This window comes from Anabrus simplex, chromosome 12 (assembly GCF_040414725.1).
Source record: "Anabrus simplex isolate iqAnaSimp1 chromosome 12, ASM4041472v1, whole genome shotgun sequence".
Classification (NCBI taxonomy): Eukaryota; Metazoa; Arthropoda; class Insecta; order Orthoptera; family Tettigoniidae; genus Anabrus; species Anabrus simplex.
Genome location: NC_090276.1, coordinates 87654674 through 87671850, shown reverse-complemented (window position 1 = coordinate 87671850; position 17177 = coordinate 87654674). Strand labels below are relative to the sequence as shown.

The window sequence follows — 17177 nt, the reverse complement described above, 5'->3', positions numbered from 1 at the left end:
ACAAGTTTACAGTATGTACATCCACTTCTATCTCGAAAAGATAGTCCTTGTGATAAGAAAAGTCGATAGTCGAAAACTATCCGAAGTACTGACATAAATGTTTGGAAAGTCCTTCCTTGTTGAGTTCATAAAGGCAAGTTCAATGTTGGAAGAATTCTTACTTGGCGAAACCAAGGGAGCTTGCATTAATTAGGGAAATATAACGGTATGTAATAGTATGACTGGATATAGGCAGCGGAAAGAGGAGCGGTGACCAGAGGTGAGACCTCGTACTGCCAGAAATTCAGTCCACCTGGTCGAAGCACATTTTCAAGAGGAGTAGCCTCCGTGCTCGACGTAGGGTGTATTCTGGAGCTGGACACCGGGGCAAGTGGGCTTCTGGACAGGCTGGGGTTCCTCTTTATAGTACACACACGACTGTTCAGGCACGCGCACTGAGGGCTGCGCGTCGAGGCTAGAAGAATGACACTTGGCGCGCGTGTAGCTGGCTGGCGGAGCGAGAAGGGAGCGCCGGACATACAACACAACCATTGCAAGTTCTTCGCCAACTTATACTGAAAATGGACAAAGAAATTCCTGCTTTGATCCAAATTTCCATTGTGACATAAAGAGAGTGTTTTTAGGAAAAACAAAACTGAGCAAAATATTTTAATTACTTTTTCATGACTAGATATGCCAGAACATAGCTGAACAGACAAAAGATGCCTGACCCCAACTTGGCAGGTTCGATTCTGGCTCAGACCGGTGGTATTTGAAGGTGCTCAAATATGTCGGCCTCTTGTCAGTAGATTTACTGGCATGCAAATGAAATGCGGGACTAAATTCCGGCACCTCACTGTCTCCGAAAACCGAAAAAGTAGTTAGTGGGACGTGAAGCCAATGACATTATTATTATTATTATTATTATTATTATTATTATTATTATTATTATTATTATTATATTTTCCTCCATAGCTTTTTAAATATCTCTGACAATGAGGTGAATAATGCACAACTTCCTCCCAAAATATATGAGATAAATCCAGTATTTGACCACCTGTTCGCAAAATTTTTGGTAGCTTATACCCCTGATGGCAAAATGTCAATTGATGAGAACCTCTTGCTGTGGAAAGGGTGGCTAGGGTGGAAAGTTTACATTACAAGAAAACGATCGCGTTTTGGAATGGAGTTATATAAATTATGCGAAGGCGAGACAGATTATATAAAATGACCTGCTTCCGAGTGTATCATAATGAACAGCTGTAAAAGACATAACACTGTGAAGACTGTAAATACTGTAAATATTACCTGTATTGTATTGTAATCTAGTCCGTGTGTGTCACTTATGAATTGTAGGGAGGCGATATAAACTTGATCCCTCGAAAGCGCTAACCAACATAACAGAAAATTTCGTGAGTATTATAATTTATTCCATTGTACATCTTTTAAGTACATGTAAACTTTGTAAATCTACAAATTACAAATACAGAAACATTTATTTCCAGGCAGAGATTGATAGTAAACTGCCTAAAATATTCAGGTGAAAGTTACTGTATTAAAAAATCAAAGCTTTGCTGTTAGGAAGAAGCAATCTCGATTTCACAGTGTGAAAGCAGTTAGTACGTTTTTGCACAAATTATTGAAAAATTAAAATAATCAAATTATTCAACAATTAAATACATTATATTCAAGTAAATATTTCTCTTTTGGCCCTTCAATAGTTCATTTTAGTCTAAGATTGTTTTTAATCAAGTAATTAAATATTTTCTTCAATCAGGGAAATTGCTCCCCACCTGAGAGTAAGCTAGTGTGTACCGAGCTCCCCGCTTAGGGGGTTAACAAACCAACATTAACTGTCATTCACACAGAGAGTACATTGTTTTGGGACATCCTGTAGAGAAGACTTGATTTGGAACTCGTTTATTTCTACCCATTATTTTTCTTCACCTATATATTGAAACGAGAATGACCTGCGAGCATTCGCGTTCATGTATTTCTTGAGAAGAACACGCTAACACCCGGCTGTATGAATTCAAAACAAGGGCCGAGCGCGCAGGCATTATGGGGGACAGCATGCAAGCAAGCGCTGCTACAGAGTGTCAGCCAAGGCCAAGTGACATCACACCGAAAGTTCTATTGGATTCTATGGCATTTCATCACGAGTGGAAGGTTAAATCATAATTTCGAGAATGTCACCTTGTAGGCCTGCTCAACAAATGCTACTACCCAAAATTTCATTAAAATTGGCGGAAGGATGGCTGAGATATGAATTTTTTTTAGAAGCTCATATTCCCAGTCTCGCCGTCCGACCTTGAGTAATGTAAGAGGGTCGCCAGCCTCGAAGAGATCAGAGTGTGTCTGTGTCACAGTGTGTGTCGCAGTACTTCATCATGAACCAGTCGTCTCCCTGATGTGATACAGTTCGTTACTCTGTCCAGCTAAGGACCGGGGTTTGAAAGTACGTAATACGAGTGTTGAAAGCTTTCTCTGTAGACTCTAACTTTGCGTGTAAGCGAAAGCTTATTCACTGATAATATTGGTCTGTCGAGCCGAGTAACATTATTTCGTTTCGTGAATTGTGTAATCGAAGAGACTGTACAGTAATCACTTGATATTTCGAAACTGTGCTTAAAGGACTCAGGGCATAAAGACTGTGCTTTAGTTGTTTCCTCTACAAGAGACTGTGTTAGGCTATTTTGTAAAATTGTGGCCTAGTGAAAGTACAATTCTTTCTATGGACAGTGTCAATTTGTTTCATAAAGGACAGTGCCTATTTTTCTTTCAAAGACTGTGCCAATTACTCCATGAGAAAACAGTGTCGACATTTTCTTTTCATAAAAGTGTGCCAACTTTAATTTTCAAAAGACTGTGTCAATCCATTTCACAGAACTGTGCTAACATTTACTTTTATAAAACTGTGCCGATATTTCCTTTCAAGGACTGTGCTGATTTGTGAAATACGGTACCTTTATCTCTTCTCAAGGGACTATGTTAAATCCCCTCATAAAGACTGTGTCTACATTTAGATGTAATATTGTGCCTCAGTGGAAAGTTTACCTCTGAGAAATTACGTGATTTTTGTTAAGACTGAGTCGTAACAGAACTTGGTTCTCTTTCACAAGACTGTGTCATAAACTATTTCTTTCTGTCTTCACAGAAACTTTAATTTATTTCTATGTGTGTGCGCTAGAACATTGCATACTCATTACAAACAGTGCAGAGGCTGTGTCCGAAGGACTTAATTTATTTTCTTTTGCACTGAGATTGAGTGAAGTTGTAAACCATCGTATCTCAGAAAGTTCCAGATTATTTTCGTTGCCTATCACTTCAAGCTCGACAGTGACTATTGCACGAACAATATTAATCATTCTCACAGACCTGTGATTTTGAATTCATCTCTCTTTTTAAAATGTGCGTTCAACACCATTTATAGTGAAACTTCTTCGGCCAGTAAACAGTGTCTCGCCATAATTTGCAGTGCAGTGCAGTGCAGTAGAGAAGTGTCGTATCAGATTCCATTGACATTCTGTGCGAAAGTTTTACATTTCTCTGCTCCTTTCATGGGACTTAGTGGAATACAAAACTCAACAAGTATTCCACGCTGCACTATCGTCAGACGACCGCCCCAGGTTCGAGTCTCCTTCAACACCGAGGGATAAAAACCACCGTGGGACAACGCCGACGATGTGGGACGCCGCCTTCTCCACATCTTCGAGGACATTCAAACCATTCGTCTGTAAAAGGTGATATAATTTCCATGCATTTTTCTGAATAAACTGCAAGTTCCACTTTAAATATGAACTCGTTTCACTACCCTTCTCTTGTACTCTCTAAAGCATGAACCGTACACGCCTTGGTGTTATCCATGCTCTCCACAAAACTAAAGTACGGGCATTCCTGTTTCAATATTTCCCTTGTTCCTGTATTCATCTTAGTCTCTTCCATTTTCCTGTCTTTATCCAGTTATCTTCTTATCCTCAAGTTCCCATATGGCCCCTCAATGCCTTGTGTGTTTTCACGTTTGTCCTCATTTCCTCCCCCCCCCCCCCCGTCACTGACTTCTCATTTTATTTATCCTATGGTCCTTTTTCCTATTCCGATCTTCCAATATATATGATCAAATATTTGTCTCAGACTGGCAAATGTTTGATTTAAATGAAGATTACTCATGAGATTCTGAAGAACTTACGACTATAACAATTCTTAAAGGTTGATACAGAAACAAAGCAAATGGATGAATTCAGAAGGTTTCGTAAGTCTCGTGTAGGATACTCACACGTATGATGACAGCATGCCTCGCAGAGAACCTGTCGAGCACGGTCTGAGGGATAAAGCGCCGGGTCAAGCGGGATAGGAAGAGGATAAATCTCTGGAGCATAGGGACATCCTGGAAAAGGTTTAAGGTTAATTTTCTTCCAAACACAACATTACTAGAACTAGAAATACAAGGCCTGTTCAGAAAATAATCGGATTTTGAAAATATCGCACAAATGGGAGTTCTGGCGGTTTTTCGTAAGCGGCAGTGCATGATGGTATACTTCCTAAATAACTAGCCCTTTGCTTTGAATTCCTGAAACAAGTGGATGCGTTGGGATCGTTGAGATGTCTAAACATTACGAGCAGCGTATCAACATTTGCTTCTGCTTCAAGCTGCTATAAACAGTTTGGGGGCAAACAGGGGTTGCATATGATGAACTTCACCATAATTCCATATTGACATTTTACAATGGTATAGAAAATTGTAATATAACTATCCACTGAGATGCTTCTGCTTCTCTGCCTGTATTTTTCTTCAATTTCACATATGTTTGATTAATGTTACGAAATCTTTTACTTTCTTCCTGTACTGGCAATCTTACACTTGATAGTTTATCATAGTGTCACAAGATGGCAATACTGTCCCCTCTTGTAACTTTGGCTTTTCTACTTTCTTGATTTTAAGTCTCTTAATGATAATTTTTCTTTGAATTTCACAGAAAAGCGAAAATGCAGGCCTTCTTACTATATTATAATATTTATAACAGATTCAAATGATGTTATGCTAGAGATTTGCACAGAATCTATAATTACTTCACTTAGTAAGTTTGTTTCTCTATGCCCACTTTATCTTTATTAATTCTGTGTATTTTTATCCTGCCTTATCGGTCGCACTTTGGTTACCGTTCGACTGAACATTATGCTTTGAAAATATTGCCATATTATTTCACCCTTTGCTTGGGTTTTTTGCCTATTTTGGACGTTGATAAACTTAACCATAATAGGTATTTTATTTGATCCTGTATTGACTTGTCTAAATCTATTAAATAAACTATTTAAAATAGTTTATGTTGCATCCACCTTGTCAAATCAAAGATACCTTGATTTGACTTTAATGATGAAGGGAATGCGTACTGTTCCTTAAACATGCATGATACAATAAATAATTTTCAATCATTAAAAGTGTACTGACAAGGTGGACCCAACATAAACTATTTTAAAAAGTTTAATAGATTCATTTTTGATGTGTCGCCACATTATATGTGTCTTTATTACCTTCATTCCAACCTTATTTATATGTATCACTTCTATGTTGTGGCATGATACGGTCTATTCCAATATTGTTGGTGGGAATGACATCTCTGTTTGTAGGGTGCCTGGTATTTTGGATCTCTTGTCGGGGATTTCATCGATGTCTTATACCTGGCCCGTTTTAAGGTCTCTAAGTCTGCTTTGTAACTGCCTATGTGGCATTGTGGTGGTTATGTACATCATGATTTTGTACATATCTAGTCTGGTAATTCGGACCAATCTACGGTATTATCCCTGGTATTATTATATTGAGTGACTTTGTATGTCTGTCATGTGGTTGAGTGGAATAGATCGTATTTTGGTACACAATGAAGGAGTTTTTATTTTACTGTGGATTATTGTTTGATTTTGCTGACCTGTCCTTACATCCCACCAGTAACCTTAACCTTTTGGAGATAGCCATTTTATTTTTCTGTGTGAATCCTTAACTTTTTCCCTTTCATTTGACATCTGTCCACATGTGACGCAGTTTTCCCTTGCTTTATTTTCTTCTTTGCCGTAAGTCATTATTGAGGAGTTCCTTTAAATTTTCTGCAGGTTCTGTACCTTCTCCATGGTGCGTTATATATTATTTTGGAATAATATCAAAAGATCATCTCTGGGGTGTTATGCCAACAGTTTTCTCCTGATGAAAGAATGAGTGGATACCCTAGCCCATCTCTGGTACAGAAGTACACAAATTGTATTTTCTCATGAATGTCGCTAGGAAAGTAAACAATTTCATTACTGTTCCATATTGAATAGTGAAACATACAATAATAAATAGAAGGAAGGATCCACCTTTCAATGTTCTGTTATTAAGTTGAACCAAATAGAAGTTACAACGCCATAAGACCTATCTGTGTCGGTGCGACGTAAAGCCCCTAGCACAAAAAAAAAAAAGTTACAACCTGTTCATTTTGGACCGGTTTTAACATATTTGAAGTGTCATTATCAACCAACTAGAAAAACAGTGCAAAAATTAAGTCATAAAAATCAAAAAACACATAACACAATGATCACAGACAAAAAGAGCATGTAGAAAAACCAACACTATTTTGTGCCGAAGCAATTCCAGTTGATGTTCATAACACAATGATCACAGTCAAAAGAGTAAAAAGAACAACACTACTTCATGCCGAAACAAATCCAGTTGAACTTCATAAGCAGGTCCAGTACAATCCCGCTGTGTTGCACTCGCATATGAAGACGTATGAAGATGTAGTATTTGAGGCCAATAACGAGATAAAGGACCCGGTGCAAGATGAAAACCCGAAGGATAACTCGTTATGAAATTGAACTTGTGATATGCAAGTTATGTATAGCTGTTGCTAGGCAGGTCTTGTAGGCATTTGTTTCTCCGGCCGAAAAGTAAAAGGTGACATAATTAAAGTCCTAGGAATACAGTGTAGGACTTAATTTCAACACTTTAAAGCGGGTATATAAATTTTTAAGAATAATTTAAATCATTAAAAAGAATAAAACCAAAATAAAAATTTTAAAATAGGAAGAAATTTAAAAGAAATTACAATGCGAGGCTCAACTCGAACAGCTTGCCGTGGTGATTGATAAATTAATGGGAGACGATAAATAGAGAAAAGGGTGAGCGCTCATTATTCTCTCTGTACCGAAGGCCAGTAAGCTGACTATTCAGCCAACGAGTGTGACTTTCTAATTTATATATTTATTTATTCAAAATTAGTTATTAGTTAATTATTTGAAAGGTTTGTGTGGGATCTGCTGATTATTCCTCTGGGGTGACAATTTATAATTTTGCCACTGTTGTTATTTTCTGGGTTAGTTTGTTTGTCGATTAGGTTATTATTTTGTTGTCATTGACCTTCTGTTTTTGGACTCCTTCATGATCATGTAAAAATTTAGTACAGAATGACCATAAGGTAGGGGGCCAAAAGTTGCTTAGCTTTAAATGAATGAGTAACATTTGTTTGGTCCGTTTACACATTCGGGACAAATATCTCAGGTTCCCTATGGGAATCAAGATCTGTATTGCTCATTTCTTGGGTTTTTTATACATGCAAATTTTGATGTGATTTTTATCTGTAGCAATCGTGATAGTGAAGTTGAGATTTTCGCTGATGTTGTGGTGGATTTTGTTTTTATGGGCAAGGATTTGGGAATGAGCTTTAGTTACAAACATTTAATATTAAATATGGTGGATTTGTCAATATTCTATATTGTTCCAAGTGTTATATTCGTGTTTGACAGAGTGAAGAACTCATAAGTTTCTTTAAGTCAGTCTATACTGAAAAACAATGGCTTAAAAAATCTTACGTTCATGGCACTGCTTTATGAAATCAGAAGTTGGTTCCACACAAAACTTGCCTCAATATATGAAATCATTAAAGAAATCAAAGATGAAACATTTTCTTCCATGACGTAATACTGCAAAGAAAGAAGAAAATCTATGTCTACTTTGTGCAGCTGGTGACAGCATGTAGTGTAAAGTCTCTTACCGACTCCTCCATGAGCAGGGCGAGGTTACGGATCTCTTCATGAGCCATCTCCAGCTGGTGGGATGTCTCGAGATGCGTGTGTCGCAGTGCGGCAAGCTCCCGCTGCACCACAAACGTAGTCTCTTCCTCCTCAGCTCGAGACACCTGTCCGCGAACCAGTCTGTCCGCCAGCTCGCTCGACTCCGCCTCCAACAGCTCCACGCGCTGCCGCAGGAGACGGTTCTCTTGTCTCAGACGCTGGAATGTAGAAAGCACAGATGTGATGAAGACCACAAAAACTACAAAAGATACAAATAGAAATAGATCATAAGCCATCACAAGGGATTGCTACTACTACTACTAAAATGTTTTCATTCCTCCTCCGAAGGGGGAAGAGGGCCTCTTAGATGGTAACACTGTCTCTCAGGTCGAGAGATTTGTGATGGTGAAGGAGATGCTCCGAGAAGGTAAAGGGGTTGGCGGCGTGGCCTATACTAGGAACTGTCCCGGCATTCGCCTTAGTGCAGGAGGATGGAAAACCACGGGAAATCGTTCTCAGAACAGCCGATGGTTGGGGTCAGCCTTGAGGTTCAGCCCTGTCCCGTCTCCCGAATACAGAGGCGTACAGCCAAGGTAGAGCCGTGGCCACCCCTCCTCTGCTCGGTTGGCCGGTGGCCACTTGTGGGCCGAGACTCACTCTGGATCCACCGACGCAAGGGATTATTATTAAATGAGAATGTAATTCATTACATTTCTTATTTTTTGGTATTGAATAGGTGGAATCTCCTTATCAATTATTTCAATTTTAACTGCAAGGGATTGAGTTCAGTAAAAGTCTTACTAGTAGCAGATCTGTGAGGAGGATAAGTATGATATGTATAAGTTGACGATGGCTTTAGGTTGTCCATGGGGTGGTACTGGGTGGGAAATGTGAAGTAATATTTTACTATTCTTTAGCAGCAAACACACTTCAGTCATAGAGGGTATAATGAAAACCTTGCACAGAACTTCAGGAATGAACTCTTCAGATAGAGAGTTATACCAAAACGGGTCCAGAAGTGCATAACTGTGTAGTTTTCCATTTCTATTGGAGGTAGTATGCTCCAACACATCTTAATTGAAGGAATTACAGTAAATCATATACTTCTTACGTTGTTACACGTGTAATTATGATGTGGATAACAAATTGGGCCGATGATCTAGATGCTATGCCCCTTTAAATGACAAGACAAGATAACAAATTGTTGTCGACCTGAATATGCCTCTAACAACCACAAATGTAGTCCGAATCATAAGTAGCCGTATCTGATAGCTTTGCTCAATGAGCAACTATGGCATGAAATGAAGTGCTGTATTTAAGAGGCTGGTGGGCTTCTCCCGTCGTTGGCTGTCCTGAGAATGGTTTCTGTGCTTTTCCATTGCCTTCACCAAGGCAAACGCTGGGGCAGTTTCTTTTATACGCCATGACTCGTGTTCTTCGCACTTCAAATCACCGTAACATGTCCTGGCCTAAGAAAGGCCATCACCCTCTAGGAGTCCCACCGTAACCCATTATGGTATGAAATGAAAACTTTTATTAGGTAGCTTTGTTTAATGGTTCATGAATGATACATTTCAGTCCTTGTGCCTTCAAGCTCTTAATGCACATTATCATGAACGCTTGGCCCTCATGCTCTCCTAATTTAAATCCATTGGACTTTTTTCTGTGGGGTACCTTATGTCCCGTCTTTCATTCGTGTCCAGGTCTCATGACAGTATGGTGCACTTTGCACTTCCTTCTCCCATATCAAGTTCCTCACACTCTGGTACAATTTCCGCTTTCCAAGTTTTTGAAGCTTTCCAACTCAAACTCTGTGCGAAGATGAGCAGAGTTGGACATGTCAAATGTGTATTCAGTGCAAAATCATTCATGTTACATGTTAAGAATAATCGTATTTCTTTCTGCCTATTTTAAAAATCCGTTGCTGTACTTTTCACCAAGAGTTCATTATACTCTGTAGAATTATATAATGAACTTTACTACCGAAGTCTGTTTGCTGAAGCAACAACAACAACACAATAAAATATCACTCCACATTTCCCACCCATTGCTATCCTGAACACATGGTGCAAAATAAATACTTGTAACCCCGCATATTGTGTTCATTTTTGTACAGAAAGAATATTTTAGTGACAGAACATAATATTTTTCTTTTTAAGATTTGTGTAGTTTTGTCTTCAATTTGCAGCTTGCAACTAAGTTCACATACTTTGTACTGTCTCAAGAATAGCTTCCTGGAACCAAACTTCTAAACAGCACCACCACTACACTGTGGTATGTTTTATTTCACATTATAATCTCATTCTATTCCTTTCATAAACAGGTGTAAACTATATCATTTTAAATAACACAGGCAATCCTTGCTGTTCACAGTGTGCACCTTTTGTCTTTAGGTTAGACTTGTTAGACTTTGCCACACACAGAGGACTTTACAAGTTCATCACACAACCCAACATACATCAGCCATATTTTCTCTTCTTTTCCGGTGTAGCACACTTGTGTTTAACTACATTCAGATGAATAACAACCTTATGGAACGTTTCTGATGTTGTCTTTTCCCCACTTTTTAACTGTCTTGTTTATTCTTGAAAATAGCACTTTAACTTGTTTTCCACTTCGCACACATCAACTCAGCTCATGGTGGGGAGTCTAGGTATGCCATACCATTATGGAGAATGTAGCGCTATATGCTTTAAAATGTTAACAAACCTACATGAACTCTTGACATCTTTTTCCAGCTCCAGCCTGCTTGGGATGTTTGACACCTTTCCATCTTCCTCAATTCTGTTCCCACCCAGGTTTCTTTTTCTTACACTGTTCATGGCCAAGTCTCCTTCCTTCAATCATAGCCTCCTACCCTCTTCCATCTTCTTAACATCTGAATCTATTAATGCCCATTTTGTTGGAAAACTTTTCTATTTCAACATCCTCAATTCTTACCCATTTCTTTCTCGTCTTTCCTACCTCTCCTGTCTTTCGTTAGTATCCATGTCTCATGTCACTGTGGGGCACTTTTCCCTCTGGTACAATCCTTCACATCCGATCCTGTGTCCTGCATCAGTTACTTTCCAAGTACTTGAAGCTTTCCGCAAGTTCAAGGTTTTGCAACCCAATTTTCACAGCACCTTTCCTCTTTCTTCTTTATCAGATGGGTTATGTACAGAAGCTCCACCAAGCTCAGTTCCGCCCTCCCCAAACCATTTCATGTGATCTGTATGGACATACGTTTCATGTTATGATTGGGCTACTAAGTCATACGAAACATATTCACAAACATTTGTGAGTGTGAAAATGTAAACTGCTGAATGGCTCGGATACGAGTTGCAGCTGATGACGACCATGCATCTTAATAGGGACTATGTTACAGAAAAGAGAAGAAAAAAGTAGCAAGTAATCATAGATAGAAAGTTAAGAGTGAAAATAAAAGATAAACATAATGAGAGGTCAGTGTGGAAGGAAGGAGAGACAATCCTCCCACACTGACCTGCCAATATGTTTTATCATTCCCAGGTTTACATGTCTAATTCCTATTTCCCATTTCCATTATATTCATTATTCCAGGCAGGCACAACACACCATGTTGTACGATGTCTGCCGTAAAAGATCTCTGGTGACCCAATTGGTGTTTACCCAAAATTTAAATAAATTGCCCTACAGAAATCCAGTTCACTCTGTCATGAGGTAGAGTAAAACAGAACATCAAAATTGACATGCAGGCAACCTAGGTAACATCAAATCAAAAATGCTTGCACACGATAGCTGAGGCCATACGATTTTTTAAAAAAATTAACATTTCATTTCAGGATCTTCGCACCATGGTAGTCTTCTTGCTCTTTCACAAAGATTAACCTGTGATACCAAGGTTCTGAACTTCTTTCCTGAACCGTGCCTCAGATCCTCCGTCGCCGTGGTTGCCCAGGAAATGGTACATTTCCAAGTAAGAATTGAGATATTGTGGTAAGGATTCGAAAAAGATAACAGCACTTCCTCATAACAAGTGAGAACTTTCCAAATTTAGAGTACAGCTTTGCAGTCGATGTCAGGTGATATTCACCCTCAGAATTTTGACATGTGCCAAGGATTCTTCTATATCACTATGATGAGTAAGGGCCAAGCACTCAGCAGCATTGGAAGATATCTTAACAATATACAGATACCAGGTGTTCAAATCCAAGGCTAAGATCACATCTGCTAACTTAGTTATTCTATGCACAACTTCCTTAGTTCGTACAACCATTGTTGATTCTCAGTGGACTTTAAAGCCATTTCTCCCCATCTGTCAACTCTTACTACCACGTGCGCTAATAAGGCTTACACCTTAATCAATGCTCGTGCTCCTATCAATCAAGACAACTCCAGCAATTTTCAACTTGGTGATGTCCTGTCCTGCACGTTCGGGGAAAGGAGGAGTGTTACCTGGATTACCATTAACTGAAATGTTTCTCTCGGTTGCTGCCTGGTCACTTCAAAGATTTTTGTCATTATTTTCCCCCTCCCAATTGCCTTTTACCCCAACATTTTTACCCAATAACAGTCTAAAATTATTGTTTTCTCCTCCATGCTCTTTACATGTTCAAACAATTTAGTTTACACCTGTCAATTCTCTCATTTAGGTTTTCTATTCCAACCACCTTTTTCACATCTTCATTTCTCAATCTGTCTTTCCTTTCTTAGGCATTTCATTTCACTGGCCTGAATTCTACTCTCTTGTCAATGTCCAGATCTCAGCAGCATAGGTCAGTATGCGAGCATAATACATTCTGTACGTTATCAAATACCAAAACAGATGAAGGAGAGGGAGACATAGAACAATAAAGAGGAGTGCAGGAAGAAGAAACCTGTTCTGGGACAAAGGAGAGAGGAAGGTGGAGAAGTGACATATTACCTCCTTCAGGAGGAGGACTATGAACAGTCTATAATTAAGGGAGAGGTGGTATAGGCAAGTAAATCAGGTATATTTCTGTTACTCTACTTTATCATGGAATACTCCTAAGACAAGAACGATTCTTCTGGGAACAATACTTGAGTATGTTATGAAGGAATTCAGAAAGTGCTCACCCTGAGTTCAACCATTTCTTCCTGTTCCTTAGTCTTCATCACAGTATAGTCTTTCTCTAATTTCTTCATCCTCTTTGGGTTGAGCTTCATATTGTAGGCCAAGAGCATGAGTCCATCTGGGTCTGCCTCTGCACGTTGAGGCAGCTCCTTCTGGAAGAACTGCCAAACAGAAAATATGTAAGTTACATAAATCAAGTATTCACATGATGACCCATCAGTGGTGGCAATGCCAAGATAAGATGGTTTGCCCATCATAATTCTTAAATGAGGAAAAAATTAAATCAGGATTGATAACTACACCAAAACAAATATGTACATTCCAAGATTAAAAGAAGGTTTCGAAATGTTATCAAAGCACAAAAGACTTTATCCGCCCATTCATACCTTGTGTTAATACTGGCATAGTGACACACTGAGATATGTATATGGTTTTCTTACTAATCAAAGGTTAATAGAAGGTTCCGACATATTATCAAAGTACAAAAGTCTTGCTCTTCACTGGCAACTTATTAGTGGTTCTATAGGGAGCTTCAATGCACTACGATACCGTACAATGCATGAGAAACTGTATACCGCAGATGAAGTCCTTATCCTCACGTCGGGTGACTGAAGAATATGAAGAAGAGAAAGATTTAACTCTGCCAATGCTGTGTCCAAATATTAAAAGGATGGGAAACTTTGCAGGAATAAAAATGACTAATACATTCGCAAATAGTACAAACTATATAAATAAAATAGTCAACCTGTTGTGTCTTAAAAGTGCGAACAGATGCGACCGAGATAGCAGAAGGTGTAACGTACCCTGTACAGAAGTCACAGTCAGCTGCCATACGTACTCATCCCCAAGGCTAAGCGTCTGCTCTTGTTTCGCCGGAGTGAAAATATTTAGATCAGTCAAAGTGGACAGACCACATATTTTAAACGGATCAATTTTTTAACAATTAACATATACAGTAGAAGTCCGCTATAGCGAGTACGGCATATAACGAGAACTCCGTTATACCGACGACCTTTTCCTGTCCCTTCAAAATTCCTATATTAAACTGTGTATCGTCCTTCGGGTACAGCGAGAACCCTATCACTGGCGCATCCGTTATTACGAGCGATTAAGCGTGCACGATTTTTTCCGTTACCGATATTTATGTACCCTAGCGATGATATTGCATGCGATCGATTACCTTCGCATCGTTTTCTCGCTGCGTGTACTAGTGATTTCTCTCGTCGATATTCGAAGGCGATGTCGGAGTCGATTAGTAATATACATCGACAGCTGTTCCATAAAGAAAATTCGAAATGAAAGAGAACATTTTCGTTATAAATGCGTAAATAACGTGTCCGATAACGGTTGTTAACTCGTTAAAAATTAAGGCTGACTAAACGACCGCTTAATTTTGAGGCTAAATACTGCAATTAAGTAAGAATGGGATACACCTCGAGATATGGCAGAGTGCTTAATTGATTTCATAGGTTAGTTTGTATTTTGTGGCATCTGGTTAAATTACAGAAAGGCTATTATGAAAATTTATAGCGAGAAAGGTATAATTTCTCTACCGGCGCTTGAAGTGTATAGTACGGTAAGTTAGGATACGTGACGCTGTTTGAATAAAAAAACTGAAACGTTTGCAACAAAATGCGATCGATCATCTTCGGTACCGGTACGGTATAGTTTTCTCACTTTGTGCATTTGCGAGCTCTCTCGTTGTCATTCAAAGGCAATGTTGGAGTTGATTAATAATACCCATCGTCTGCTGTTCTCAGAAGAAAATTCGAAATGAATGAGTATAACACGTTTTCGTAATAAATGTGTAAATAATGTGGCCGATAGCAGTTGTTAACTCGTAAAAATAAAGACTGAATAAACGATATCTTAATTTTAGTGTTATAAACGGAAATTACGCGAGAATGTCATACACCTCAAGATATGGCAGAGTACATCACTGATTTCAGAGGATATTTCATATCTTCTCGCGTCTAGTTACGGCTATTTACATGTAAATTTTTCACGAGGAGGTTATTTCTCTACATGCGTTTCAAATATGTTTTCATGATAGGCTACATATACCGGTACGGTTAGGTTAGGTGACGCTGTTTGAAGAAGAAAGCTGAGGTGTTTGCCACAGAAATCTCTGGAGTGATACCGTATTTCTCCAAATCCAAGACTTTTTTTTCCTCAGAATCTCATGCGAAAACTCAAGGGTTGTTGCATTCGCGGCCTAACAGTAAGTTAATGGATACCACTGGCAACTACCGCGGTAACCATGCTGCTTCTTTTCACACACTCACAGAACTCATTGACAATAAACGACCGCCTCTTTACTACACATCGCTACCGGTTGTACAGTGTACAGTGCCTGTGTGTTTCTCAAATCTGCAGAATGGCATCAAAACATGCGACCCTTCGAATTCTTAGAAAAGCCATGGCTACTCAGTGGTAGAGTCATAACGCGTCTATTGTACTTGATGCTTAGTAAAATTAAGGTTTATAGACAGCAGGAATATTTTCGTGATGGATAGTCGTATTGTAAAGATACGTGGAAAAGGTATTACCGGCAAATTTTCAACGGGTTCTAGTCGATATTATGCCAATTTTAAGTTAATGTTTGTTAAACACTTGGAAATGTAGAATAATTGTGCAGCCGCAAGAAAATACGGCATAGGCCTAACTAAAGCCAATATTTCGCGTTAGCGTGAAGACAAACAGCTAAAAAAAATGCGTACTGTACAAAAAATGCATTCAGTGGTCCGCAACAGGGACGTTTTAAAGAAGTCGATGATGAAATTGTGAGGTATGTGCACGAAAAACACAAGGGCGGTTGGCTATACCATGGCGCAATAAACTCGTTCGTTGACTTTCAACGTTCGTGATTAGGCCTACCGGTTGAATTTGGCTGCACCCGACAAGCGAGACGTGCGTGTAGCGGTAGCCGGTTGTATCTGACCAATATCCTTTTTGACTTCCTAATTCTTCTTCTCAAAAATTCCAAATTCCAAAACCCCAATTCTATTTTCCATGTCTTACATAGTTCCCACCCACATTTTCTACCTCCAATAACCCACCCTCCTAACCCACCTTAAACTACCCCTCCTTCATTTCCCTATCTTATCTTTCCTCATTACCATCTAACTTCAATTTCTTTTATTCTTTCTCTTATTTCACTATCACTCTTCCTCGTTTAATTTATTCTCCTCTTTCAAAAATTTTTGTCTTGCGCCAACTTCGACTACTTCAATCATAACCTAGAAATTTTTTCTTTTTAAAAAATAGCGCACTGTGCATATAAGTTTTCATTTGTTTTCCGATATTGCGCTTTTTACTACATTTTTTCTTCTCTCTACAATTGTTTTTTCAAGTCAACTGTTTACCAAGAACTTAACTGGAGTACGGGTGCTCATTCGGTTGTACTAATTGGCGTCGTATATTTTTATATACGTACTTGGCTTCCCGCAGCCGTGACAGGTTCTGGACCTTCCAAACGTTCTCCACTTTACTTTGGTGTTTGGCCGCAGCGCGTGACCTTGAGTGTGCCGCGCTGGTCACCGGGAGCTGGCGGCTTTCTACTACAGATCTGTTCGTCTGCGAATTCAAGCCTTTTTGATCTTCGCATGTTGATTGTTAGTGTTGTGACTTTGTGCAGGACAGAATGTGGTGTCGTGTCTTTGTGCCTAACAGAGTGTGAAACTGACATCCAACATTCATAAACATTTTACATGTTTTTTATGGCTGATTATGACCTAGACTAAGGTCGAAACCGGTCCCATTTAAATAGAAATGTGATTGCTACGTTTCTTTCTTTTGAGTATTGAATAGGTTGAACCTCCTTTCCAGTTATTTAATTTTTAACATCAATAATTTCAATACGGAACAATGAAATTTTTATCTTTAAATATATCTGACACTGCGTAAAAGTATCAGTTTTATAGACAGCAAGAATAATTTCCTGATGGATCGTTGTATTGTAGAGACGCATGGAATAGGTATTGCCGGAACATTTTCAACGAGTTCTCTTCGGTATTATGATGCCAATGTTACCAAGTTAATGGTCCTTTAACCTGTGGAAATAAAGAATAATTGTGCAGCCGCAAAGAAAATGAAATACGGC

General features: G+C 38.9%; 1 protein-coding gene across 6 annotated transcripts in view; it reads right to left on the bottom strand.

Annotated features, from left to right (window-relative positions):
• The window catches only part of Evi5 (ecotropic viral integration site 5), a 508284-nt gene that overhangs the window by 75835 nt on the left and 415272 nt on the right, over window positions 1–17177 (bottom strand). For all 6 annotated transcript variants that reach the window (XM_067156470.2, XM_067156472.2, XM_067156474.2 and 3 more), the window contains 2 exons: window positions 13078–13236; window positions 8001–8237 (listed from right to left, as the gene is read on the bottom strand). In XM_067156470.2, the coding sequence (XP_067012571.1) occupies window positions 8001–8237; window positions 13078–13236 (396 nt within the window). The remainder of the gene's footprint in view (window positions 1–8000; window positions 8238–13077; window positions 13237–17177) is intronic.